The sequence below is a fragment of the Arthroderma uncinatum genome (assembly GCF_011692745.1).
Source record: "Arthroderma uncinatum strain CBS 119779 chromosome Unknown scaffold2, whole genome shotgun sequence".
NCBI lineage: Eukaryota > Fungi > Ascomycota > Eurotiomycetes > Onygenales > Arthrodermataceae > Arthroderma > Arthroderma uncinatum.
This window is the reverse complement of record NW_022983864.1, coordinates 122955-150621: the sequence shown is the minus strand read 5'-3', so window position 1 is coordinate 150621 and position 27667 is coordinate 122955. Positions and strand designations below refer to the sequence as shown.

General features: G+C 49.3%; 7 protein-coding genes across 7 annotated transcripts; 3 read left to right on the top strand and 4 right to left on the bottom strand.

Annotated features, from left to right (window-relative positions):
* Positions 1-2173: 2173 nt before the first annotated feature.
* Positions 2174-7701, bottom strand: GIQ15_01988 (uncharacterized protein; the record flags this gene model as incomplete). The annotated part of the gene is made up of 9 exons (XM_033549405.1): positions 2174-2875; positions 3007-3816; positions 3988-4456; positions 4507-4814; positions 4872-5103; positions 5159-5392; positions 5448-6411; positions 6470-7440; positions 7517-7701. 9 exons carry the CDS (start codon positions 7699-7701, stop codon positions 2174-2176), a joined length of 4875 nt encoding a protein of 1624 aa, XP_033406566.1.
* Positions 7702-8057: 356 nt separating this feature from the next.
* GIQ15_01987 (mitochondrial import inner membrane translocase subunit tim23) lies at positions 8058-8657 on the top strand (the record flags this gene model as incomplete). Its single annotated transcript, XM_033549404.1, has 1 exon — positions 8058-8657. One exon carries the CDS (start codon positions 8058-8060, stop codon positions 8655-8657), a length of 600 nt encoding a protein of 199 aa, XP_033406565.1.
* A 1297-nt stretch (positions 8658-9954) lies between these two features.
* GIQ15_01986 (uncharacterized protein) lies at positions 9955-14754 on the top strand (the record flags this gene model as incomplete). Its single annotated transcript, XM_033549403.1, has 4 exons — positions 9955-11473; positions 11536-12077; positions 12685-14332; positions 14390-14754. The coding sequence occupies 4 exons, from the start codon at positions 9955-9957 to the stop codon at positions 14752-14754; spliced, it is 4074 nt and encodes a 1357-aa protein (XP_033406564.1).
* A 676-nt stretch (positions 14755-15430) lies between these two features.
* GIQ15_01985 (uncharacterized protein) lies at positions 15431-18015 on the bottom strand (the record flags this gene model as incomplete). The annotated part of the gene is made up of 4 exons (XM_033549402.1): positions 15431-16451; positions 16507-16708; positions 16770-17770; positions 17882-18015. The coding sequence occupies 4 exons, from the start codon at positions 18013-18015 to the stop codon at positions 15431-15433; spliced, it is 2358 nt and encodes a 785-aa protein (XP_033406563.1).
* Positions 18016-19290: 1275 nt separating this feature from the next.
* Positions 19291-20793, bottom strand: GIQ15_01984 (uncharacterized protein; the record flags this gene model as incomplete). The annotated part of the gene is made up of 2 exons (XM_033549401.1): positions 19291-20361; positions 20413-20793. 2 exons carry the CDS (start codon positions 20791-20793, stop codon positions 19291-19293), a joined length of 1452 nt encoding a protein of 483 aa, XP_033406562.1.
* A 2603-nt stretch (positions 20794-23396) lies between these two features.
* GIQ15_01983 (Translation factor GUF1) lies at positions 23397-25453 on the bottom strand (the record flags this gene model as incomplete). The annotated part of the gene is made up of 2 exons (XM_033549400.1): positions 23397-24660; positions 24723-25453. 2 exons carry the CDS (start codon positions 25451-25453, stop codon positions 23397-23399), a joined length of 1995 nt encoding a protein of 664 aa, XP_033406561.1.
* A 585-nt stretch (positions 25454-26038) lies between these two features.
* Positions 26039-27208, top strand: GIQ15_01982 (mitotic spindle checkpoint component MAD2; the record flags this gene model as incomplete). Its single annotated transcript, XM_033549399.1, has 8 exons — positions 26039-26087; positions 26148-26173; positions 26333-26364; positions 26420-26448; positions 26518-26663; positions 26722-26792; positions 26857-27135; positions 27196-27208. The coding sequence occupies 8 exons, from the start codon at positions 26039-26041 to the stop codon at positions 27206-27208; spliced, it is 645 nt and encodes a 214-aa protein (XP_033406560.1).
* Between the last annotated feature and the right edge of the window lie 459 nt (positions 27209-27667).

Below are 27667 nucleotides of genomic sequence, written 5' to 3'. Positions count from 1 at the left end.
GGTCGTATTGATCTCTCGGTCATGGCTCCTCTGGTTCCTGGGTACGGCTGCGGGAGTGCCTGGACGGACCTTGACAGCTCGCCTGGAAGCCGACACTGAACCTGGCATTGTCTTACGCCGGGCCTCTCGTCTTCGCTCCCTTCTTCTCCTCAGCCGGATATCTGCCTGATCGAGTGACGCGTTTGTTGGTTGATCATCCTCTTGAGCTATCGCTTTATCTGGCGTGTCGTTGTTCTCAGCTGGTCGCTCTGTGATGGTCTTTTGAGGCGTTATCACGGCCCCTGACATTGCTGGAACCTCAACCTTCGATTTGTCTCTAGATTTGACCTTCTTGGTTCTCGTCTTTTTCCGAGGCTGGGATGGTGTGCGTGTACGTGATATGCGGCGTTTCCTCGAATGGCGCGTTCTACTTCTCGGTCTGGAGGTGCGTCTCCCCTTTCTCTTCCTCTCGCGACGACGTTGCCAGAGATAGATACCTAGGAAGAAAAAGAACATGAATACCAGTAATGATGCTGCCAGTACCCCTCCTTGCTGTGCTGATGTCCATGAGTCCCAGTCTGCGGGAGACCCTCGAGCGGTCAACGATGGACGACTGGGTGCCAGGTTGCTTTGTTTTCGGAGGATTGCTGGCATCCCTGTTTCTCTGCCCGGTAGCAGATAGAACTGGCGAAAGGGTCAAAACAGCTGTAGCCTTGATCTGGTGTCAGAAATCTTTGACCTTCCACGAGTGAGTTGAGAGAGAAGGTTAATCCTTTACTCACAAGGGCACAGTTATGATGATAGACGTTGAATAGGGTGTGATGATATTCTGATTTAATAATAGCTGTTAGGATGGATATTAAGTAGAGTGAATAGCATGAGTATTGGTACTTGATTGCCTAGCTGGGTGAAGTGTATAGACAAACAAGCTGCCTATAGCGCAGTATCAAGGTGCATGAAATTAACACAGAAGCCGCTATCAGACCTTGAGGTCCCCGGAATTTGTCGAGGATTTGGACAATGACAGCGTCTCTATGCTCTACAGGTATTGATTCTTATGCTCTGACCCCTTATGAGTAGGGGTGGTGCCTTTATTAAAAAGCTCGAGAAGATGCCCCCACTGCTCCCACAGGACTTGAAAGCGCATCTTCTCCAAGGCCAATGTGCTATGAATGCGGCCAACTCACTTTGTTGTTTGTTATTTGGACAGCAACAGATAACCCACCTGCCTCTGACCGAAAATATGACATCGAAGAAATAAAGCATGGCTGTGTTTTTGTATAGCTAATGTACATGATTGACATCTTTATCTTCTATCCCAGTTTGCTCAAACAGCTTGTCCTAATATTCGAACCTGTGCATTCCAACCTGAAATCTCCAACCCGTGTATGCATGGTGTCCTGGTTATCGAGCTAACTGAGCTGGCTGGGGGCGTTGAATCGAATTAGCATGGCATGCATTATGAGCCGCCACAACAGCAGTAAGCTCAGCAATCTGTTCAGCTTGTTGGTTTTCTCGAGCATAACGGGCTGCTTCTTCCATTTGTGCCTCTTGCTGCATCCTGGATAGTAAAATACCATGTCTAATCGCCTCTAATATGCGTCTTCCGACCTTCCAGATGACCAGTGCCATTAATGGAGTCATCAAAAGGAGAAGAACTATGACATAGTTTGGCAACATTCTGTCGGTCCCTGTGTATGGAGCCGAAGTGTTAACTTGGCTAAGTTCTACCGGTAGGCCGCCGCAAGCTTACTGTTCGACGGGGGATGATCCGAGGGTCTAAATCCCTGAAATAGAGTCTCTGTTTTGTTGTCGACTGTTGTCTGTGTCTCTGGTTAGCTTGCAGTAATAACAGAGGCACTTGAGTTACCTACCAAGAATTGCACACTGAGGATCTGTGATAGCACTTGGATGGTTTAGATGACCAGGTAGAGGGAATTGGTACTGTTTCTCCTTATCATTGGACAGGAATTAATCATATCACAGGGTAGAATGATAGTAACATCTAAAGAACACATGAGAGGAAGCACATTAGAACAGGAAAGAGTAAATAATAATATGCACTGTGAGTGGGTTCATGTTGTTACCAGCCGCTTGAACTAATAACTTTTCAGCGCCGTGGCAACAGAGTGATTCTGCGTGCTGCCCTCAAGGGGCCCTGCCATATTGCCTGGAGGGCACCAAAGTAGAATGATCAGCTATTCAGGCTCTCTAGAAGAGAGACCCAAGGAGGGTTTAATTCTGAATTTGTTGTGCTGGCTAGAAGACATTGCAGCTTTTCACGGAGTGCTATAAGATTGACACCAGTCGAGATGTCTCTGTGTGTGAGTAAAAGCACTTTTGCGCCATAGAGTATGCGAAGCCCAGTCACAAAGACATCTACATTTGATGTCCAGCCCAGGAGTGAGTCCTTGGGCTGTGTTGTCGCTATCTCATACAGGGCATCCAGCCCATCCATAACCCATAAGTTGAACTGGTTGTAAAGACAAATATCTATAGCCTCATTGTTGAGCTGAATGAGGTGTTCAGCCCATATCTTGATCTCTCTAACATCATCAATATAGAGGTTTTGTTTCTCTTCCGCAAACAATACGGCGGATTCTTTGATGGCTTTGTTTAGCGTTTCAGCAGCGGAAACAAATAAATGTTTTCTGCTAGAAGGTCCAAGAAAGCGTTTAAGACCTTCCTCGAACGATTGAACCGAACCATGGAAGTGATTCGCAAGAATGTCCGTGATACCTGCGGCAGCAGCAGCAGGTAACCTGAAAACCATCGATTGATCCGCTAGGACTTGGGCGGCGATGAGGGTAGCCTCCTCTCTGAGTTCAACGTCGTCATCATTGAGCATGTCGTATAGCACAAAAAGAACATCGACGAGGATTGGGGTTGCAGGGAACTTTATTTCAGCTGCCCTCAGGCCTAAGACGACGGATTTCAAAGAAGTCGCCGCAGCAAGTCTTGTGGTAAATACCTGAGAAGGATTAGATACGTATATTCAGCTTGAAGCAGCAACAATAGTCCACTCACTGTTTCATCGCGCATAGAAAATGATAGCTGTCGGATCAGCCTCTTGAAACTCGCCGCAAATGTTGAGTCTGAGTCCAGAATTTTGGGAGTACATCTAATGTTTAGTGAGATCAGGCACCCTTGGAGACGAACGGAAGCATCAACCATTTCACGATCCCAGAGAGGCTCTTCCTCTTCTTCTAAAACGTTGAAGGAAGGAAGCCATGGTTGCAAAAAACCAAATTCGTCTAGAGATCGAGGATACTTGTCCGTTGATTCCTGGATTTCTTCAAGCTCTGTCGAAAGGCTGGAGATCGCGACTAGTTTCGCTTGCTTGGAAGGAGCCTCGGTAATAATGCTGCAATACAGATTTAATCGATCGCGACGGGAGTATGAATGGCCAACAAATACTTGATGGAAACGCTTCAAACCGGACGGAATAACGTCGACATCGACATCCGAAACCGTCCGGATGAATTCAGCTAGCTCTTCCAAGGATGAGCCAAGGAGAACTCCCATCGTCAGATAGCTAAAAGTAATACTTTCCAATAGAAGGGAAGATGATCTAGCGGTTGATGAGTTAGGGTCTGAGTTGGAAGTGACGTTATCGAAAATCCTATCGAGATTAAGAACTCGAGAAATTGCATCGAAGTGGTCAATAACGGGATCTGGCACAAAAAAAGGATTAGCAGGTGACCGTAACAAATGCGTCCAGGCTATCTGACCTTCAACCCCCTTTGCGATCCCACATTGTAGGAGATAGTTAAGTATCTCAACCAGTTCTCTGAGGGTTAAGGGCGATGACACATGTCGTTCGAAGTTGATAAATATCTTTTCTGTTGTCAGAATAGCCGCCGGAAGTAATGCTAAAAGGAAAAAAATATCAGTGAGTGTAGTACTATAGGAGGAAATATAGTGGCGCAAACATTGGCAATATGCTCCTGGTGCGGCCCAAAGCCGTTGAAGGAGATATCTGATGCAAAGGGCCCTCCCATGAAGTACATTTTGGTCCAACATGGGTGAGTCGACCATAGACAGCTCAAGAGCGGCTGAGAGAATATCGTCCCTCTCGATGAGGGTGGCATATGTTCTTGCGGCATGGTCACGAACTCCCCATGCAGGGCTTTCAAACTGCCATGCAATTAATTCAAGAATGCGTTGGTCCTCGCTAGAGGAAGGAGAAGGGAACTTATTTCCAATAAGTTCTAAAGCCGGGAAAACACGTTCAGTGATAATTGATAATTCCCACGACAAGGATCGATCTGATGTAGGCGCAACTGCATTTGGAGCTCCCTTTTCGAGAAGGCCAGCAAGTAGCGGGATTAACCCAGGGAATCTTTGGAAAGGGATGAGTTGCTTTGGCTCAGGGTCGGTGGATAGGCCAAATCCATGGCTCACTCCATTGGTGCGGCGACACATTCGCTGAACCAACGATCGAAATAGCATTAGGCCACAATTACGAATTGCCCATCTAGTAGCATATTAGTAACCTCATGAGAGACAATATCAAGGGTAACGTACATTTCAGAGCCGAGGCACTCAGCTGAGATACTTAATGCTGGCATCAAGTATCCCTCCGTGACATTGGCGAGGTTCGTCGCAGTGAATATGTCTTTTAAACAATTCATAGCATGTACCTGCGGGAGTCTCATGTCCGACTGCTCCGACTTAGATGTAGGCGTGACTTTCGCAATGCCTTGAAGATTTTCCATGATCTCATGAAAGAAAGGAAGTTTTGCAGATGAAGCTACACCGAGGGCTAATGCAGGTAGTCCTGCTGACCGACGGGTAAGCTTCGATGATTGGCCGTGAATTGTATTCAGGATTTCCTACAGACGAAATTAATATATCTATCAACGACATAATACCGAGAACAATCTTCTTACCTTGAACCAAGTCTCAGGGAGACCGGCGATATCCTTGCACTTCGACAGGCTACATCTTTGACAGCAAGAGGCGTAGGTTTGGGATACCGCGCTGAACGCCCCACGATGGCGTAGTTCCGCAAGTTGAGAGAAGGTGAGGTTGCCGACTCTGGAAAATTCCTCATAACTTAGTCCCTCCTCGTATCCAGAGGGCGCAAAGGATATATTGGACAATATAGCATTTAGTAGTAAACTATAAAATTAGCCATGCCTTTCTATTATATAAAGAGTATTAATGAGAAACGTACCTGGATTCGCGTAGAGCACGCCAACAGCATGACAGGATATCTTTTGGACCTAACAGGTCATCTGCAGAGTTTCCATGTTCCCTCTCCGGCGAGTCCACACACAAAACCGCTTGAACATCGGACCACATTGCTTCACAGAGGAGCAGGATACGTTCTAGGGCATCTTTCCAAGCAGGTCTAGAATCATTTTCAGATGAGATAAGGGAATAGAAATTAGGGGTTGCCGTTATGTATCTAAAATCCAGTCAGCTTTTATCGAGAAAAAGGGTACTCTAAGTGAACAACGAACCTTAGTGCGGAAAGATGGCCATGAATAGGGGTATTGCGCAAAGCTACTATGTCCGATAGGGAAGTGACCTTTTCAAGCTTAGAAAGAAGCAAGTCCACTATACCATACTTATAATGGTAACTGCTCATTTTTTTATCACAGCTCCGCCCATCCGCGGCGAGGTCAAATAGGAGATGATAAATGCGGGCAAGGCCATCGGCATGATCGGCTCTGCTTGTTCGGCCAGCCATATCCTCAACTCTCGACAAAGCTTCTAGGAGTTGACGGTATGGATGGCGAACGGTGGCATTATTCATATCTGTTTCAGAGTCAGCCTGTGGTTGGGGCCTGATGGATGCCCTGGGGAATAGTCCAAGGATTGACAGCGAAGTCATCCGGATTTCTTCATAGGGGTTGATTAGTAGATCCCCCAGTGCTCTGAAAAGACTAGAAGTAAATATGTCAATCGAAAAGGGCCAATTCCTCTGGTCGTTTCCAATTTTTGACAGATTAGCTTGGTCAATCCTTGGGTCAAGTCCGGACTGGATAACAGTGGCCAGTGCCTTTAACGCGAGGATGTGCGTCTGGTACGAAGCACTCGGCCTGAGTTCTGACTCAAGGAAGTCTATATACCAAGATACAAATGCTTTGGCATCATGATATTGAGAAGATTTATCAGTAGCATTTACTCCAGTTGTTGCTGATTGGCGTGGGGAGGCACCGCCCCTGAGCCTAACAGTGAGTTTCCGTATCAAGCTCACAAGCTCGCTACGGACATGGGCATCTGCCTCAGCATGAATAAAAGGAAACGTTTCTTTGAAGAGAAGTAAGGCATCGGGAGAAAATGGTTTTGTAGTGGATGGCGCAGATATTAACAGGGAGAGCACCGGTATTCGAATTTTGGCATTCGAGTGAATTAATAGGGGGCCTAACTTTCGGCTTTCAAGGACCAAGGGTTTGTCGGTAGATGAGGTAGTTGGAGCTTCTGTAAACCGGGTTAGATTGATGATATAGCACCACCGGGGATAAATGACAATGCTCACGATCTTCGTGCACGAGTCCCAACTCCTTCCCTGTTTCAAGGACAGCAATGAGTAGGTCAAACTCAGGGGTGCATGTATCATTATAGTGCTCAGACAGAAGGTCTTGGAGGGGCAAGACATCTAGGAACGACTGAAACTCTGCTGGTCGACCCTTGAATAATAAATGAAAAGCAAGACTTATCGTTGCATCGAGATTATCTAAGTTTTGCAACGACAAGTATTTCAAAGGAGCTGTCCAGAACGGAACATGCTTGTCTGGCGTTGAATACTGGAACCGGCCATCTTCAAACTCCCTTTTCAGTTTAAAGCATATCTGAGCGAGAAGGGCGCCCGACGAGGTCACTACATTCGGGTTTTGCAAATGTAACAAGAGGACTAGGCAGAAAACCTGTGCGGTTATCATCCCCAGCTCGTCCCCATGAATTGAAGCTCTATCCGTGTCACTTCCAGCAAAAGTAGCGGATATATCCAGACCAATATTGGTACAATGCGCTCCTACAACTGGTATCCAGCTGTTCAAGTTAAGTCGCAGCCAGTCCTGTAACCGAGACATTAGGTCTACAGCTGGAAATGCATCCTTGCGAATAAGGAAATGAAGCGAGACGACCGATGCCTTGAGCCTCGTCAGGGGTTCGGCGAGTATGATAGTTTGGACCACAGACTTCGTCAAGTAAGAGCGAATAGAGCTTGTGATGGCTGGGTCAGGATGCGTGGCCAGAATATTCGTAAGGGTGGCTAATATCTGCTTCATAGGCTTTGGCGGGCTGAATTCGAACCGTTCAAGGTATACTCCAAAAACGGACAGCCATGTTGCCTCAGATCGAGCAAATTGGCAAATCTCAGAGTCTCCAGTTGTCAACGCAGCCTCGAGAAATGCGCACAAGGCATTGCACGCTGCAGCCCCGTGTGGGATGGGGAGAAGCGTATCCTCAAACGTGTGGAAGAGGCAATTCCACAGCGAAAGTGACTTTCTAAGTAGCAAGTTAATAATCATTCGTAAAAAATATTATCCCTAACATGGAATACTCGTTTATGTATGTATCTCACTCGTAGTTCTCCGGGTTTAATATCAGACGTTTCAGGGGCCCTTGAGTAAGTGCCCTTAGATCTGACTCGGGTACGATTTTTGGTCCATCTTTGCCAGCGAATATATATTCATCAAGGTCCAATTTACTCCTGGCGGGCAACGACTTCTCGGTAGACTCCTGGCCCTGACCAGTCATCGTAGCCATGTCTCTTCCCCTTCAGTAGAGAAATAGATGTATAGATGTTTCTGTCCCGCCTAAAAGTCGACTTTCTTATCACTTTTTTTTCTTTTCTTCCACTTCAAGACGATAAGGTCACGTGTTATAATTACTTAAGGTTTTGTCCAGATCGGACATCACGTGATAACATCTCGACTTTTTCCTTCGAAAAGTCGGAAAGGAACGAAGAAAAAAAAGGATCGAGAAGAGAGAAAGAGAGAGAGCAGATAACTACTTCAGCCATCCTTACCAGCCGCCGGTCAACAAGAGCGCGGTAGCGCAGGATCTCATCTTCATCGTACACCCCTTATACTCATTATATCTTTTAATTCAACTCCACAGTCATGTCTATCTGGGACACCCTCTCGGGTCGAAAGCAGACGGCCGGCACGGCTGAATTCGACCCATCCTCTGCCGCAGATGTCTCTTCGTTCCTCTCTAATACCGCCATTCCCGACCCATCAGAACTCCATCCTCTGTCGGGACTAAACCAAGAAACACTCGACTACCTAACGCTCGAAGACTCGGCGCTGAGCGAGCTGCCCGGCTCCCAGTCCGCACTCCCATCAAGAGGATGGTCTGACGATCTCAGCTACGGGACAGGAACCACATATCTCGCTGCTCTTTCGATTGGAGGAGCATGGGGTCTTATCGAGGGACTGAGACGATCGCCGGCCAGCGCTGCACCAAAGCTGCGGCTCAACAGCGTGCTTAACTCAGTCACTCGACGCGGACCATTCCTGGGGAACTCTGCCGGCGTTGTTGCGTTGGTTTATAACGGTGTGAATTCGACAATTGGACATGTGAGAGGCAAGCATGATGCGGCAAATAGCATTGTTGCTGGAGCGTTGAGCGGAATGCTCTTCAAGAGCACTAGGGGTATCCGACCCATGATGATATCTGGAGCAATCGTTGCCAGTATCGCGGGAGCCTGGACTGTATGATTTACTCCCATTTTTGATATATTGCCAACCTGCATTCTAACCTGTGCTCTTTCATTAGGTATCCCGACGTGTCTTCCTTGCCTGAGAGGTGCAAGAAGATTAACCAGAGGCCCCCAACATGTCCCCTATCTAAATGACCATCTTTTTTTACCGCACGATCACACCTATTCGAGACACAGGGTGATACCTTATGATCACTATGCGACCCAAAACAACCCGCTCCAACGATTCTCCGCCCACCTCCCCATCTTTTCCAACCCTTCCATCCGTGTATTATCAGTTTCAGTTCCGAGCGCATGACGGATCCTTTTCCACTCTGGCGTGTGTTGGGGCATTCAGCTTTATTCGTCTCTCTTTTTTTATATTAAACGGAAACGTGGTTTAATGCGTGGTTATTTTGTACATATAGAGGCTTTTTCTTATCCCCGTTAATTGTAACTAACCCGTTGGTTGGAGTGTCCTTCGATATACAAATATATTGCTCGGAGAATACATCCGCTATCCAAGTTCCTATTCTACATGGCTCTGTTACGAGATCTTCAAAAAATGGCAATACAAGCGTTCTCATGAATGTACGTTCTCAGGTCAGAAGGTATCCAGAAGACAACCTCTGGTCAACCAGGCTATTGAGAAATCCTGTATTCGCTTCTGGAGCTCTAGCTAAGCCGCCATACTCGTCCCAGCAGAGAGAAAAGAAGGGAGAGAGATAGAGAAAAGAAGAGAGAAAAGAAGAGAGAAAAGAAGAAAATAATTAAGGTATAAGGTTCGAAACAGCCGCGAAGCTTAAAAACTTGATATATTCAGGGGCAACAAGAAGAGCATCAAAAGCATCGAGACGAAGATCAGAGGCAAAAGCAGGCCTTGGAAAGACATAGCAAGGAAGAGGATCTGCCTGGCTCTATCCTGTCTTCTCTTTTTCTCCTTTTCTTCTCGTCTTTGCTGTCTGTCCCGTCCTGTTCATCCTCCATGAATATATCTGTAGATGCTGGGGCACTGTAAATACAGAGAAACACATCAAAATGCTGAGATATTGTAGATGCGAGACATCATAGGCTGAGACATATACTGAGGATACATTGTAGATGTAGAAGTGAACAAGTAGACCTGTCTGATAGTAACAGTAAATAGTAACGTAGATGAGGCTGCTAGCGCTGTTCAGCCACAGACTAACAGTTAAAGACTCTGCCCCTCCCGCTGCAGGCTGAGATAGCATCAAAAAACCATCCCTCTGCAGGCCTCTGCCGCCGTGCCAGTGCTGCCAGTGTGCGGTCTACGACTTCTACGTGCTGTATCATCAATGGTAGAGCCACGGAGTCGTCCTGAGCAGGCTGAGACCCCAGACCTCTCGCCGCCGTCGCATCCTCGCCTCGATGGGCCTGGCATAGCGTCCTCGCCCTCGTCCGCGCCCCAGCTGGCCCTGCAGATATGTCCGCAGACAGCAGAGACCGCAGAGACAGCAGAGAGAGCGCGAGATGCTTCAGCGCCGTTGGCGCCGATAGTCGACATGAGCCCGGCAACGCCACGGACGCCGGTTCTGCAGCTTCGCACCGATATCCCGTCAGTCCACCACCAGCCTCACAGACATCTGCGCGGAGACGTCCACGGAGAGCATCTGGGAGACGCTCAGAGTGACGCTCACGGGTATGGCCATGGGTATGGCCATGGGGACTACGGACAGCTGGGGAGCAGCTTCGAGCACCATATCCATCTGAGCCGGTCGACGGCGAGCTTGCCGCGCAGAATCCCCAGCATCCGCCATGCGCTGGCGGAAGTGCATTCGAGTGCTGGCTCTCTCTCTCCTGGCTCAGCATTCTCCTCGCCGCAGCTCGCTGGGTTGACTGATATCACGCCGCTGCCGTCGCCGCTGCAGCTGGCATCGCCACCATGGGGTTCGGCAAGCACCTTTTCCCTGTCGCGCGTTTCATCTACGGCCTCGAACCGGGAGCTACATCCTACATCGCGTCCTCGGCCGGTCCAGACAGCAGCAGGAGTAGGAGTAGGAATAGGAATAGGAATAGGAGGTGTAGGAGGACTAGGAGGAGGAGGAGGACCGGCGTCTCCAGAGATCATCAATCCGTCCCAGCTCTCTGCCCCGAAGCGCGATCATCGACATACCCGCAACAGGAGTCTGAGCGAGTACGTCCCGCCAGCACTCCAGGTCCATCCAAACCGCAAGGCTGCTGCGTCCGAGGCCACTCCGCCGAGAGACAGAGGCGTCTCTCGCGATGGGCGGACCAGGCCGAATCTGCAGCGGGAGGAGTATCTGGCTGCGCAGCGCGGTATATCTGCTCTACCGCCGCCGCTTCCCACTCCACCATCCGCCCATGACCTCTCTTCCGGGATACTGGACAATACGGTCTACGATGTGCAGTCGATCCGGTCGAAACAGCCGCGGAGATACCGCTGGCAGAGCCTGCTCGGACAGGGAGCCTTCAGTCAGGTTGTCCTCGCTGCCAGGGAGGAAGACGGGACTGATAAACCACACCCCCGTCGCCTGGTGGCAGTCAAGATCGTCGAATATGGACCGGCCGGCGGAGCTGACGAGGAGCGCGTCGAGGTGTCTCTAAACCGAGAGGTGGACATACTCAAATCTATAGACCACCCGTCCATCGTCCAGCTCAAGGCGTTCGGAAGCGACAAGAAGAGAGCGTTGCTCGTCTTGGATTACTGCCCGGGAGGCGACCTGTTTGAATTCGCCAGCAAGCGCATGAAGCGTATCGAGCCGCCGCTCATCGAGAGAATCTTCTCCGAGCTTGTGGACGCTGTGAGGTATTTGCATAAAAACCACATCGTGCATCGTGACATCAAGCTGGAGAGTGAGTTCCCTTCCTCTTACACTATACTACATGACACTTTGATGCACTAACATATTGTAAAGACGTGCTTTTAAACATCCCCTTTGCAATGTTGCAGGATATCCCCGATTGGCGCCTCTACCCTCGGGCAGTAATCACGCTGACGGACCTGGGCCTGTCACGTCGCATCCCACAGCCTCCAGAGAGCCCTCTCCTGCGCACCCGGTGTGGAAGCGAGGACTACGCTGCCCCCGAGATCCTCATGGGTCAGCCCTACGACGGCCGCTCAACTGATGCCTGGGCGCTGGGTGTTCTCCTATACGCAATAATGGAGAACCGACTGCCCTTTGACCCCCTTCCAGGGACCAGAGGCGACCCTGCAAAGCTCCGGGCCCGTACGCCGCACCGCATCGCCCGCTGCGAGTGGAGCTGGTACCGATATGCCGATGCAGACGGGGACTGGGACCCTGTGAAGGGGAAAGAACTTGAAGGCGCCCGACGCTGTGTCGAGGCGCTGTTGAAACGAGGTAGCAAACGTATGCATCTTGACGACGTCGCGGACATGGAATGGGTTAGGGATGCGATTACGGCTGATGTCCAGCCCTTGAAACGGGGTGATATCGAGGTTCCTTGATGGTGATACGAATGAGCTGACTATCTACACGTTTTCTACTTTCATATCTCCTGTGTACAACTGGTTTGATCGTTCATTTCTTTTATTTCCTTCATCTCGCTCTTTTCCCCTTTTCCTTCTTTCCTTCTTTTCCTTCGTCGATCCATCTCGACTTTGACTTGACTCGACTTGCTCTTCGGGATGTTCGACACAACGCTCGCTTCAGCTCTTATACCTCTTTGCTTCATCTCCTTCATCTTCATCGTTCTTACTTTGTTCTCTTTTGTATAGATAATCCAACCATGAAGCAATGCGAGAACTCGCTTCACCAACCATTTGTAAATTAGTTACTACTGTACCAATAATAATAATACTATATTGATGTTATATTGATGTTATTTTGTCGTTGTTTTTATCTGTTTTTCTATATCCTTTTTATATCGTCGGCCCGGTGAGTCAGGCCGAGGTCGGAGCCAATAGTCCACGATCTATTTCGCATTTCACATTTCGCATTTAGTATAAATAATTATCTAGATCTCCAACTTGCCCACCCTCACTTGCTCAATTGCATCGCTCTAAACTTGTACCTACCGCGGTGTCCATATCTGCGTTGGTGAAGATCGCGTTATCCATTTTCTGGCGTGGAGAGAACGAGAAACATCTCCGGTCTACTCCAGAGAGCTATCACGAAACACCATCCGCTGGAGATTCGACGTGCGATGCTTCGTGTACGCTGTGGAGGGCGTCTGACCTCCGGGAGTCTTCTCTCGCCTCTGCTATCGTGTGTATCTCCTTCATCTGGCATGGGTGTAGCTACAGAGCTACCCTTGTCCATGCTGCTCCTATCGCTAACGACGAAGACAGCCAAACCACACGGTCCCGGAACGCATCCTCCTCGTCCTCCTCGAAACCGGCCAGAGAGCTAAATAGCGTCTCGAAAAATGTCACGCAGCCCATCTCGCAGGGCGCCTCGCAGGCTATGCTCTATGCCACCGGCCTATCGACCGAGGACATGTCCAAGGCCCAAGTCGGCATCTCGAGCGTCTGGTACAATGGCAACCCATGTAACATGCACTTACTCGACCTAAGCAACCGTGTACGAGCGGGCGTGCAGAAGACGGGTCTGATAGGATATCAGTTCAATACCATTGGCGTCAGTGATGGAATCAGCATGGGCACAAAGGGCATGCGGTACAGTCTGCAGAGTCGAGACTTGATTGCCGACTCCATCGAGACGGTGATGGGCGGACAGTGGTATGATGCCAACATCAGCATTCCAGGCTGTGATAAGAATATGCCCGGTGTGATCATGGCGATGGGCCGTGTGAACAGGCCGAGTTTGATGGTCTATGGCGGCACCATCCGTCCCGGCTGTGCTGCGACGCAGAATAACGCTGATATCGACATCGTGTCTGCTTTCCAGGCATACGGTCAATTCTTAACTGGCGAGATCTCAGAGGAACAGCGGTTCGATATCATTCGACATGCTTGTCCGGGCGGTGGTGCTTGCGGTGGAATGTACACAGCCAACACTATGGCATCTGCGATCGAGGTGATGGGAATGACACTGCCTGGCTCCTCGTCCAACCCAGCTGAGTCCAAGGCAAAGTACCTAGAATGCGAAGCTGCTGGCGGTGCGATCAGGAACTTGCTCGCGGAAGATATTAGGCCTTCCGACATCCTCACGCGTCAGGCATTTGAGAACGCCATGGTCCTTGTCACAGTCACCGGCGGCTCGACCAACGCCGTTCTGCATCTCATCGCCATTGCAGACTCCGTTGGAATCAAGCTCACGATCGACGACTTCCAGGCCGTCAGCGACCGTGTCCCCTTCCTTGCCGATCTAAAACCATCTGGCAAATACGTCATGGCCGACCTCCATAATATCGGTGGGACACCATCTCTCATCAAATTCCTGCTGAAAGAGGGCTTGATTGACGGCTCTGGGATGACGGTTACCGGCCAAACGCTGGCCAAGAACGTGGAGAAGTTCAAAGACTTCCCGTCTGACCAGGAGATTATTCGACCGCTCTCAAATCCTATCAAGAAGACGGGCCATCTCCAGATTCTTCGTGGAAGCCTTGCACCTGGAGGAAGCGTTGGCAAGATCACAGGTAAAGAAGGCACCCGATTTGTTGGAAAGTCTCGAGTTTATGACGATGAAGACGACTTTATCGCGGCTTTGGAAAACAATGAGATCAAAAAGGACGAGAAGACCGTTGTTGTCATACGATATACTGGCCCCAAAGGCGGTCCAGGAATGCCCGGTAATGCTGTGTCCCCTTTCCCCTTTCGATTACGAATATCTCTCTAACATGATATAGAAATGCTTAAGCCCTCTTCTGCCCTCATGGGCGCTGGGCTAGGTGACTCTGTCGCCCTGATCACTGATGGACGGTTCAGCGGTGGCTCTCACGGCTTCCTGATAGGCCACATTGTCCCTGAAGCTGCTGTCGGAGGGCCCATCGGTCTTGTCGAGAACGGCGACCAGATCACCATTGATGCCGAGAACAGGGTGCTTGATCTAGACGTTGCAGAGGACGTACTTGCTCAGCGACGGGAGAAGTGGCTAGAGCGAGAGCAGGCTGGTAAGGGACGGCCGACCGGGTTGACCATGAGGGGAACTCTGGGTAAATATGCTAGGTCTGTCAAGGATGCCAGCCATGGCTGTATAACGGATGCCTTTTAAGGGGTAAAAAGCCTATGGGCATTGGCAAGATATGGAAAATGTATAGTAATATCGTCGCATTCCATCAGCTTGATTCTCAATTTGAATACCTGTTGCCTACTGTAAACACACTTGTATAAATGGGAAGGATAAGAATACAAAGCGCAAAAGAAAGCATAGCCGGTCGGCGTATGCATATATATATGTGTGTATATGTATCATGCTATCCCACTTTATCCTACCATACTATATACGCCAACTAAACCCAAGTAGAAGAAAAAGGTAGAGAGAAAGCCCAGTACCGCATCATATGCACCATAAGTATCCCCAGATTCGACTTCCCCCGTCATTGCTGGGGTTGGTTAGATCGTTTTTCGAACTCCATCCAAGTAGTAAGTAAGTATATATGACCGCGCTTGCACCAGGCAGAGTGGGAACAAAGAGGTTAATAACAAGCAAGAAGGGAAAAAATAGAATAAAACTAACGTAATGACGGTGAGGGTATCGATAGAAAGATAGGGGGAAGGGGTAGAGAAGATACCCTTTATTCAAAAAACCCAACCCAACCTGACCTGACCTGACCTGACATGACCAAACCAGGCCATTCTTCCGCCAACCAACCAATATGAAATGAGATTGAACTGGGTATATCATAATAGTAATAATAATGAAAAGATTGAAAAGATAAGATAAATGTTCATCGAGCAGCCTTGGCCGTAACAGCGTCGGTAGCTAAAAGTTGGATTCGTCGCTCATAAAGCGTCATCATATGCATCATGACATCCCCAAAGACAACACCTGCCATCTCCTCGTTATGCGTGAGATATGCTTCCACATGGTTTTTGTCCCTGGGGTTATCCCTGTTCCCACGCAGAACGATCAGGCAGCCTGGTAGTGTTAGAGTAGGCATGGGTATGGACCAGGATACCTCCTGCCTAGATCTAGATTGAGATCTCTCCCCACGATCGGTGCTGTCTCGTCGGTCTTTAGAGAGAAAGTTAAGTTTCATCGGCATGCTGCTGGTGGACAGGCCGCGGGACTTTGTTTGCTGCGGGACTGGTGATTTGTACAGGTTGATCAGGGAGCGAATATATGGCTTGTCGGCGCGGGTGACGGGGTCGCCTTCGTTGATGAAGGTGTAAAATAACCACTTGGCGTATTTTGAGTCTGGCGGTTTATCGATGGGCAGAAGAGAGACGGGGGGTGATCCGAAGGTGAAGCAGTGTATCCGCTTGAATCGGTCCCGTAAGTAGATCAGTTCCGATCGTAGGGAGCGCGAGAGGATGTGGGCGTATAGTAAACTGGCAACGGCACCACCAGCCGAGTGGCCAGTTATAACCAGGGAGAACTTTGCGCGAGATGGGTTTTCGGCAAGTAACTGTTCGAGACGTAGAGCAACGGGACGGACCATCTTGCGGGCAACGGATAGAAACCCGGCGTGGCAGAGATTTCCCGGGTCGTCGAGGAATCCGGTGGGAGAAGCTGGCTCGGCGTTCATGTTTGTTGCCCAGTCTGTGAAGGAGGAGCGAGTGGTGCCACGAATGGCGAAGACGATGAGATTCATGTGGTCGAGGGCGACAGATTTGATGACCATGGACTTGGTGCCCAGATAAGGGTCTCCCTCTACGTGTGTTTCCTTTTCGACCCCGGAGGGACGGTTGTAGGCACTTTGAGAAGACTGGGCAGCCAGACAGAGCAGAGGCCATGTTGAGATGAATCTATCTCGAGTCAATATGCTATGGCCGTATGGAGCCAGATGGGGAGGGAACTTACAGGTTGAGAGGGGTCAGGGTAGGGGGTAGTCTGGAGTTGGCATAGTGATACACCTTTGCTAAGTAGTTCGTCTTGTTTGAACCATGAGACGAAGATGCCGAAGCTAATGCAGACGAACGTAAGAAGCTGCGGGTTCCTGAACTGGCATTCGAGATGACATCAAACCCAGGCTGCGGCGGAGTGCCGGTGTCTACGTCGAGATCTAATGTTCAAAGTTAGCAACTGACTCAAGGGATATAGATATACGGATAGATAGAACTCACACAAGTCCCTCTCACGGCCGCTAAAGACCTGCATGTCCATGTGGTTGATGACCTCGTCTAGCTTCTCGGAGAGCATATCGGTCAGGTCTATGGAGATATCTGATGCGCGGCCGACATCTGTGTTGACGCTGCCACGGCTTAGGCGGGATGGATGAGATGCGGCCGTCCCACTGCGCCCGCTGCCCAGCGAGAGAGCCCCTCGCTTATGGCCTGCGTTCTTCATGAACGAGCGAGGCAGAGACCCTAGTGTCGACGGGTAAAAGTCCTGCTGGTGCTGTTGCTCCTGTGGCGAGTAGTGGGGGGACGGGTGAACCGCTGGATATGGCGGAGAGGTCGGCGGCGACGGCGGGAGACGGGACGGCGCGAGATCGTAGTTGTAGTCGTTTGGGCTGAAGGGGATGAACGGCTGGTATCCATGGCCGCCGTGCAGGTCAAAGTAGGACTGCTGGCGGTCGATGTTCATGTTCATGTTCATGTTCATATTCATGTTCATATCCATGTTTGTCGCCGCGCAGTGGTCTGTCAGGGTGGCATACTCGGGATACTCTCGCGGCGTAGGCTGTGGGTACATGTCCGCCTGCTGCTGGCTCTGATATTGATGCTGCTGGTGCTCCGTTGCGTGGTTCTGGTAGTACGATGGCGGGAAGGGGAGCGGCGGGCTGATGGTCAGCGACTTCACCGACGGCGCCTGTCTATGCTTCCGTGAGAGCATCGTGAAGAGGAAGAAGACGAAGAGACGGTGACGGAGACAGAGACAAGGCTGTGGGCGCGGAGACAGGCAGCGACGCAGACGGCCGCGACGATACGAAGCGAAGGCCGCAGTCCATCCAGCAGTTGGGATTGCGGTCTTGATACTGGCCTGGCGAGCAGTCCGGACGAGGCTGGAGGGAGGATGCGAGGGCTGGCGGGCTCCGGCAGCGACTGAGCTGGCGACGAGAGAACATGCGCTGGCAGCTGGTGTCCCTTTGAGAGGCAGAGAGAAGACAGAGATGAAGACGAAGCTGTCGAGAAAAGAGCGAAAAGGCGCAAACGGTCAAGCGGTCGCTCTGAGTGGCTGACGGAGGCTGAAGCGAAGGATGCAGCCTAACAGTTACAACGAAGATCGGACATACGTGAGAGGATACGGAGTATACGGCGATGAGATGAAGATGAAGATGAAGGCGACGAGAAGAAGACGATGAAGACGATGAAGAAGATGATGTGACGTACGCCGGTCTGCTGCTTGAGGCTGGATCAACTGCTGCATCCTTGCTCCGTTGACTATTAATATCTTCCCTGCCTCGAGGGCCATGATACTACTAGAGAGTGACTTGCATCGCCGTGACGAGCGACAGGGATGCTGGCATTAGTCTACGGGCCATCACTTCATCCTCGAGGCAGAGTGACGGCAGGATGAGATGAAGCCGTGAAGGGAGCGAGGGCCATACACTCTTATCTGTTCTTCTAGCGGAGTGAGATATACCTCTATATCTCCAGCCTGAATCCAATGTCATATACGCCAGGACTTATATCTACTCTCGATGCTACAGCCCGATGTGCGGCTATGAAGATACCATCGATGGCCCAGCTATTCTCGACCAGATACAAGATACAGCAATGCATTCTTCCAGATGGTAACTATATCAACACAGACAACCCAGCGACAACAGTTTAGATCACCACTACTCTTGCTCGATACTCCTATTTGTGACATCACCAAATGATATCTCGTGCACAGTCTCGAGATATCTGTCTATCAGTGCCTCCATTGAAGTGATCGCAGCTCTACTGTTACCTCCTCTACGCTGTTATACGGCCTCCAACCCATAACCCAACAATTTTTATCCAGCAGCAAGAGTTCTCACTGGCCAACACTATATACCCCATTCACACAAGCCTCCGGTGCTCCGGGCTATACCCAGTCGCATCTGCACGCTTTTACCACGATGCTGAAGCTGAGAGGCGAGCAGGGCCTCTAACCGATGAGAAAGCGGAAACCCGTTATCTCGCCATAACGATGGTTCAGCTGGTTGCTGTGTCAATGGTGGCTAGGAGGCCACGTATGGTGTTGGTCTCGCTAAAATTGTGGGCGGAACATGGAAGTCTAGGATACGCCTTGGGGTCTCGTTAAATGGCATATCGTACGGAGTATAAATAGTACTGTCTTGATGGCCGGCTTGACCGATTCCAGGCCGTTCCTCTCCAACCCCCAAAGAAATGAGACTGACTTCAATATTATCGTAATTCCTTGGTATCACGAGAAAACTGCTGCTGAATCTCTAGCCAACGCATTCGTCATTCGATGCACTCGTCGATAGGATCAACTTTGCCCGTGGCGATGAGAGCTCTTCAGGTGGTATAAGGCCCACACCTCCATCGCCTACGAGAGATCAAAGCTTGGGAAGATCCGCACCACGTTTTCCATTCATTGACATGATCAAATATGAAAGAGTTGAGTAAGATTACAATTTCGTAACGTTTCTAGTGTTTCTAGTCTTTCCAAGGCGGATGATCTCCTTATCCCATATAGCGTGATGCTCTTTTAGCTTGTTTTTTCAGAGCCAGGCGTGGCTGACGTATCAGAGTCCTCTAGGACGACTGTCTGCTCGGAAGTTGCCCCGTGTTCAGATGAGAGAGTTTCAGATTGAGGCTGAGCGTGTCTCTCGTTCGCAGCTTTTATGAGCTCATCCCGCTGTTCTTTTGCCCAATCTCGTGCATTTCGATATGCGGAGGCTCCTTTTCGAAATGTGTCCCGGTTATCCGTCATCGCAAATGATCTTAGCGAAGTCATAATGTATTCGGAACGGCTACTTTCTTGAGGGGCAGTGAGATGAGTTGTATAGAGTTTGAGTTGACCAGCTTGGTACGTTGACGTGATAGTGTAAGCGTTATTATCATAGACAGGCTCCTGCTTGTACGACTGAAGTTTCTGCATTCCTCGAGCCCCCAGTGCGCCATCGTAACAAGCTTGCCTCGTGGCCACGGCAGGCGACCCGTCAGGACCCTTTGCCTCTAGAAAGAAGTTGGGAGCCATCGGAAGGGAGCTCTGCGTTGACGGTATAATATGGTCACTAAGTTCATCTCGGATTTCAGAGTTAAGTTGCTCAGGGCGAGCACCAAAGAAATGATCCGGTTTTGCATTTGCCAGAGTGCCATCCGTTAAAGGAGCAAGGTTACCGAACGGGTAGTCCCCACCCATACACCTAATATCGTCAACACGGCCTTCAATAATAGGGACGGCGAAGCGTATGACAGGCTTCTCCTTGGACGCATTCACATCCGCCTCTACAAACTCATCAAATTCATGCTCTGAGAACTTTGATGGCGAGAGAGAGGCTCGGGGTTGCGCTAATCGATCATTGATCTCCAGCCAGTTATCCGGCTTTGCTGGTTTCTGACCATCAGGATACTTATACCTAGGCGGGTAAACACCGTGGTCAATCAACTTCTGCTCAAAGTTACGGTTATATGCGGTGGTGCTTGTGGTTTTTGTGCTTTTGTTATTGCTATTGTTGCTATTATCTGCAGGAGACCCTGCACGTCGCTTCCGGCTGCGTGAACGTGAAGTATTTGTACTCATTGATTGATAAAAGGGAATATGAGGATCTGGGAACTGAGCTATGGTGTCAGCATTGAGCACTATCATATAGTGAGAATTACGTACGTTCCTGATGTCAGACAGGTCAGGTCCGCCTTGTCTGGAGAGTCTTTTAATCTCCCTCAGACTCTCGGGCTTGCAGTTGACTAGGGGGTCGGGGGCAGGTGCCTCGTAACGATGCTTTAGCCTCTCCTGAAGTTTTCGAGTGAGAGGCCGGTGGTGGCGGTGGTGGGAGCGAGATGGCTCTATGTTACTGCTCAAGGCACGGTTTCGTCGATCCAACTCTTTGAGAGCGTCCCTCGTTAGCCAAATCTTTGACAAATTATCCCAATATGCTGGACTTGGCTGGTCAACCTTCGGCCTCTTCGATAGCGGTGGTGGTTGGTCGAGATAGTGGTCAGGCTCCTGTCGTTTGCGAGATGGGCCCAGGGAGACTGGGAAAGTCATATGGCAAAGATTATGTAGGTGTATTGGTTCCAAAACGCGAGAGCGAGCCAGCCCTCGCTATATATCTGGGAAGCGTCTGATCGGTCGCGTAGCTTCGACCTTGAGGGATGGTGTCTGTTTCACGTTCCTCATTCTCTCAGTCTGAACAGAGGCCCCATTGGGTAAATAAACCTGGCCCCCGAACAAGGATGCGCATAAACATGCAGGCGTAAAGTGGTTGTCCAGTGATTGAGGGTGATTTGGGGGTAGTTGTATTATCTCAGAGCAGGGCGAGCGATGCAAAGACGGCTGGCATGGCTGGCCATATGCATCTATCGCAGTCTATACTCTGTATACCGCGCTGGACGATCAGAAACTCGCGTCGACGTCAAAAAAGATGCGCGGTTGGCGGCTGAGTCAGCACGGGAAAGCGGCGGGATGCATGGCCCGATCCGGACCGCAGAGTTCGATTTTATACTTGGACATCAAGTTAAAACCACGACGCCGATGCTTTGTTCTCAGATGCAACAATGAAAAGAAGAGAAGAGTTTAAGCTCCCGCTTCTAACTGGCCTACTCCAGACGGTATAGGTGATACATAACGGCCAAGGGTTCCCTGCAGAAGTATACATTGCAAGGTCATCAACCCATTTCTTCTCGAAAGACAGAAGCAAGAGGGAGATCATCAGTGCATTTTCATGTATAACTAAATGGATGATTAACCCTCGTACTAATAACCTCAGCACTCAATCGTCTATTGATGTATCAGGGTCTCTAAATCAAAGATCTGGTGCAACAAATCTATTATCAAAAACGTTCAAACTCCACATTTCTTCATCCATTTTCAAGCTTTTCTAGAGGCCTCTATGACAGTACGTTTGCGTCTAAGTTGCCGTGTTTCACACGAAGCGCAAGTATTCATCTAACGGATGCGGGGATAAGGTGCAGCTAGGCTATTTATCTAGCAATGGTCAAGCCGCTGATTGGCTTCAGGTCAATCTTTAGTTTTACACCAGATTGATATACTTCTTCTACCAAGCTAAAGAGACAATGCAGAACGTATAATCCAGTCACCAACCGTGGGTCGGCAAATTTAAATGGAGTTTATACGGATGGGGATATCAATAAATAAGGGAAACAGTCTATAAAGCAAGGCTACCACACCATGAATTTTGCATTATTGCATATATTATATCATAGGCCCAGTGAGCAGAAACGCAAGAAGAAACCCCAGGAATGTTGGATCGTTTCTATAAAAATGGTTACCGCCTCAAATGAGAAAAGGGGAGAATACGAACGGCTCGTCCTAGATGGAGAGGATATATACCCAGAATCAGGCCGGACTCAGAGGCCTCGCAGCGCGAGAAGAGTGGCGGAAATAGTCATATATACCCTAGCAATTTCTGCTGTCGCGCTCGTCCTGGGGTTTGTCGTCGGCAAAATATGGCCATCGTCACCTGCCAACAAGTGGAAAGGATATTTACGTGAGAAAACTCACGCAGCGTCAAGTGAAACTTCCTGGTGAGCAGGCTAACGATATACTTGATGTTATAGTCCCCTCCGGAACAGTTTGGATGCACTGGAACCGTAACCATACGTTCACCCAAGTGCCGACTGAGGAGTCGGAGGAGGCGTGGAATACGCTCATGCCAAGTATAAAAGAACCCGCAGGCCAAATACCCAGAAGATAAACATATATTCTGACTCCCTTTCATGAATTTAGTTGGACGAGGGTTCGTCCATCATCCAGAACTCGCGCCGTACATCTCAGGCATTGCCGTCTTCCACGAATTACATTGTCTGGTTCGTCTTTTCCCGCTGATTTGTTCTTTTCATCGTAAAGGGGCGAAGGAATGTAATGAAAGAGGCTGATAAAGGATAACTTTTAGCATTCGATATTGATGGCATATCACGTCTCCCTCGACCAAAACCAGGCGACCGAGGAAGGACGGCCTCCAAACCCCTTTCTAAGTCAGACAGCAGTTATAAAACCTGACCATGTCGCCCACTGCGCCGACTACCTCCGTCAAGCCCTCATGTGCGCCGCAGATTCCAACCTCGAAGCCCGCGATGAGAACCGTCACTCCGACGGCTGGGCATTGATGCGAACATGTCGAGACTTTGACGCGGTGTTTGCATGGTCGATCGAGTGGGCAAATTCAACAGAGACCGGTCTGATCGATTAAGGATGGCCTTGTTAGTTGTAACGTGTGTTTGTTATTCAAATGATATAGCAATTCAATATCGTGGAGTTTATTCCTGTGTGCGGTGCTGTGAATCGTAGTTATCGGCCAAGCATCAGCCCCTGTAAATTACTTAGTTACAACTCGAAGTTACACCATTTCTATTTATAGAGAGAGGCTTAAAATAGCCTATCTCCACGAGTTAGTTGGACTGTTATGATTCTTGATTAATATCAGGCTTATTTTTCACCTTTTCTGGTAGTACTCCGTGCATGGGCCCAGAAAGTATCGGTACGATAGCGAGCCAACTAGGACCCCGTAGACAATTCCCGCTTGTGCAATGAACATATTTCGTTCCCTTTCTATTCCTTTATAATACAAGTATATCTTACATGTTAAACTCAACGCCAATCGACTCCTCGAGGCAGCATGATGCAACCTTCTATTTTGCGAGAAAAGCCTGGAACGCCTTGTGGTCAATAACGACATTTCCAACAGCCTTCAACCGTTTCCTCCCTTCTTTCTGCTTCTCTAAGAGTTTCCTTCGTCTCGTAATATCGCTGGCATGAAGCTTAGCCAACACGTCTTTCCGGTACGGCTTGATGGTTTCTCTGGCTATAACGTTCCTCCCAACAGCAGCCTGAATAATCACCTCGAACATTTGTCGTTCGACATGCTCTTTGAATTTAGTCACCCATTGACGCCCCAGCCGACTAGTCTGACTAGAGTGTACAACACGAGAGACTGCATCGACTGGTATCTTGTTCACGAGTAACTGAAGCTTGACAACGTTACTTTTTCTCCATTCGGATTCTTCGTAGTCTATACTTGCATAACCCTTCGTGGAACCCTTGAGCTTTCCGAAAAAGTCGTCAACTAGTTGTGCTAGTGGTAGTTGATACTTGAGGATAACCTGAGTGGCAGTGAAGAACTCCATGCTAACTTGTTCGCCGCGATTGGCCTCGCAAAGTTCCATGACACGGCCGAGGTACTCTTCAGGGAAGGTAATCGTGGCGAGAACGTAAGGTTCTTGTAATTCATCGACCTTGACGCGAAGGGTGTCCTCTTCGGGAAAATGACTTGGATTCGTGATGATGCTTTCCTCGCCATCCTTCCATATTATCTTGCATGGCACTGTTGGCGGCGTGAGGATGATGCTTGCTCCATGTTCCTGACGAAGACGGTCCTCAAACACAGAGCAATGTAATGTTCCCAGGAATCCGAGGCGAAACCCTGCACCTAGAGCCTCAGACGACTCCTTCTGCATGGTAACACTCCTGTCATTCAGTAGCAGCTGATTGATACTTTCTTCGAGGTGAGGGAAGTCATTCGAGTCCACGGGATAGGCTGCAACGAACACCATCGACTTTGGTTCCTCAAATCCCGGGAGAGGCTCAACTAATTTCTCACATCCGACTTTTGTAAAGGTGTCACCAATCTTAGCTTCCTGACTCCGTTTCATGCCGGGGTTAAAGTATATATAGCCCACTTGCCCTGCTCGTAGGACGGACTGTGGAGTTTGATTCGGGTACATGATTCCGACTTCGCCCACTATGTATTTGAGGCCGGTCGCAAAAGAAACAAGCTGATCGCCGGCCTTGACTTCTCCATCGAAGATGCGGGTAAGGAGAATGACGCCCTTGTATGTAGAATACCAGGAGTCAACCAGCAATATTCTGGGGGGTTTTGTGGCATCACCAATAGGTCTATAGGCGCACCGTTAGCTTTTCACATGTCAGAGTCACTGCAATGCTGAGATGGAACGTACGCGGGAATGTTCTTAATGATGGAGGGCAAAAGCTCCTGAACATTTCGTCCTGTCTTTGCTGAAACCAAAACGGCCTTGTCGACGTCCAACTCAAAGGTGCTCCTCATCTGTTCCAAAGCTCGATCGGGATCCGCAGAAGGTAGGTCTACCTTATTTACAACCGGCACCAACGTCAGGCCCTGTGCAAAGGCAAGGTAAAAGTTCGCGACGGTCTGCGCCTGGACTCCCTGGCTCGCATCGACGAGCAGCAATGCTCCACCACAGCTGGCATAGCTGCGGGAGACCTCTGTTCGAAAATCGACGTGTCCTGGTGTGTCGATAAGGTGGAGCAGATAATCCTCCCCTTCGTAGTTATAGAGCATGGTACATGTTTGTGCCTTCACGGTAATACCCCTCTCGCGCTCGACGTCAAGTTTATCGAGTACCTGCTTGTTCTCTCCGGCCTTGATGGTGCCCGTTAGCTCTAGGAGCCGATCCGATAACGTGCTCTTGCCATGGTCGACGTGAGCAACAATGCAGAAATTGCGGTACCGTTCGATTGGAATAGCATCAATTCGTTCCTCTACTGGCGAGAGGGGCTTGCTCGACTGCCGGGCTTGAAATATTGGCGAGTGATGGAAGAGTCGGGGGTGCTGGTTACAGGAGATCGCGGGTAGGCGCTGGGAAGAGAGTAGTGGCCGCCGCAGGGTGGCCGTGGTCAGCCATCTGGCCGGCTGCAGACATCCTCGCATCGGAATCCTATCCGCATTGAAGATATAACTGCGTTCCAGGAGTTGACTCGATCTTGTTGTTCGTTGAATAATCCATCAACTCTCGGCTTCAATAATTTTGTCACTGGAAGTTTAGATTTTCCGCTCCCGAGGTGTTTTTTTATATTGAAAGCCAACGATGAGATGCTGAAACGCAATTCGATGCCTCAAGCCCGAGGCCGTGAAATATTGTAAAGAGTCAAGGGTTTATGCTTTATGCGAGTGTGGTGACCGTTTGAGTGCCCTGGATTATTCTATATATGTTGGTATAGGCCGTTGAATTGGTGAATTGCCGAGCTCGACCAACAATCAACCTTTGGAGGACTATGAAGTCGTAATTATTGAATATCCGGCGGTCAGCAGTAGTTGAGTAGACGAGATACTCCGTCTATTATCCATCATGTCGATGTTGGCGGAGTTGTATGTTTTGTATTTCTTCGGCCAGGTAGTTATATATCACGCCAAGGGCCGAAGCTGTTCCCCGCGAAAGAGAAGTGTAAACAGGTACACACGCACGACATCGTCATTCTGTGATCAAACCCCCTCCCTCGCTCGTTATACTACAAGATGGCCACTGAAAAGGAGAAGCAGAAAGTGCACAAGCTGTCATTGAAAGGTACTGGGCCCAAATGCTCGACATGGCTTGGAGTTGAGCTCTAATATCATCCCACGTCAGGGTCTGCGAAGCTCGTCTCGGAATTTGTAGGTGAACACAGCCCACTGCGTGTATCTTCTGTTACTGGATGCTAACGATATATGTGTGTTGTCTAGTTTGAATACTCGATTCACTCTATCCTGTGTGTCTATCCTCCATAGGGACTCTGTCAACTTTGCATGGGACTGACTCTGCTAAGTTTCCAGCGCGGCGTATACCCAGCAGATGATTTCACGGCGTGAGTTCGTGGAATGCTCTTCAGGTGCAGCTTATATGCTTACTACTAGTCCTAGGGTCAAGAAATATGGCCTCAACATGCTCGGTTAGCTTGTTCTCCTCCCTCGCGGATAGCCCGGCCACGCATACACTAACGCGTCCTTCCGTCTATCAGTTTCCGCCGACGATCAGGTTAAAGCGTATATCAAGAGGATAATGTCGCAGCTGAACAAATGGATGATTGGGGGAAAGATATCCAAGCTCGTCATCGTTATCACGGACAAGGACACTGGAGATCATGTCGAAAGATGGCAGTTCGATGTAAGCGAACCGCTATGGGTGTTCCCTACCTATAATGCTAATACTACGCTGTCATAAGGTCGAAATATTCAAATCGTCAAAGAGCAAATCTTCCCGAAAGCTGGCAGATAATGAAAACGCGAATCCTGGGTGTGTTGAGATGATATCCCCGCCGCCATCACGGCCAAAACATCCAGCTAATCTCCTTCTCCAGGGCCCAGTCAAGTAGCTCCGCTGCACCCCCCGAGAAAACTGAAAAGGAAATACAAGATGAAATACAGGCAATATTTCGCCAGATCACAGCCTCAGTCACCTTCTTGCCAATGCTGGATGGAAATTGCACATTCAACGTACTTGTGTACGCCGATGCAGACTCAGAAGTACCATTAGAATGGGGCGATAGTGATGGCAAAGAAATTGAAAACGGGGAGAAGGTTCAACTACGTAGTTTCAGCACGAGTAATCATCGTGTAGACACGATGGTTAGTTATAGGTGCGTTTTTACCTTCGACCCTATCAGCTCCATACATCGAGGTCTAATTCGTTTTAATAGGCTCGCCGAGTAAGATGCCAAGGTGTACGAACATACCGATCTTTGATTTTATTTCACTGCTTCTGTTGCATTCCCTACATTCGAGAGCTTAATTCATACCACGTATAGTCAAATGAATATCCGGATTCCTCCTCAATGCTTTATGAACACGCAACTCGATGAATTCGCGAGGATGCAGAGGCAGGGGTGCCCAATAAAACCGTTTTTTATATAAGATATACTCTCTTTCCAGCGTCTATGCTACACCATTACCAAGGGTTATCTCTTTCTCGAAGTAGGGCACCTTTTATCAACCGTCGTCTTTATAACATTTGGACAAAGAAAACCCACTGTCATCAAATCCATCAATATCGAGATTAAATATAGAAAGATGGTATAGTCTTCATAGTGGTGAAGTCTTATTAAATATGTGCCACTAAGTCCTGATTTCAATCAGCTCGCGCATTTATTTACTTCGGCTTATAGGGTGCCG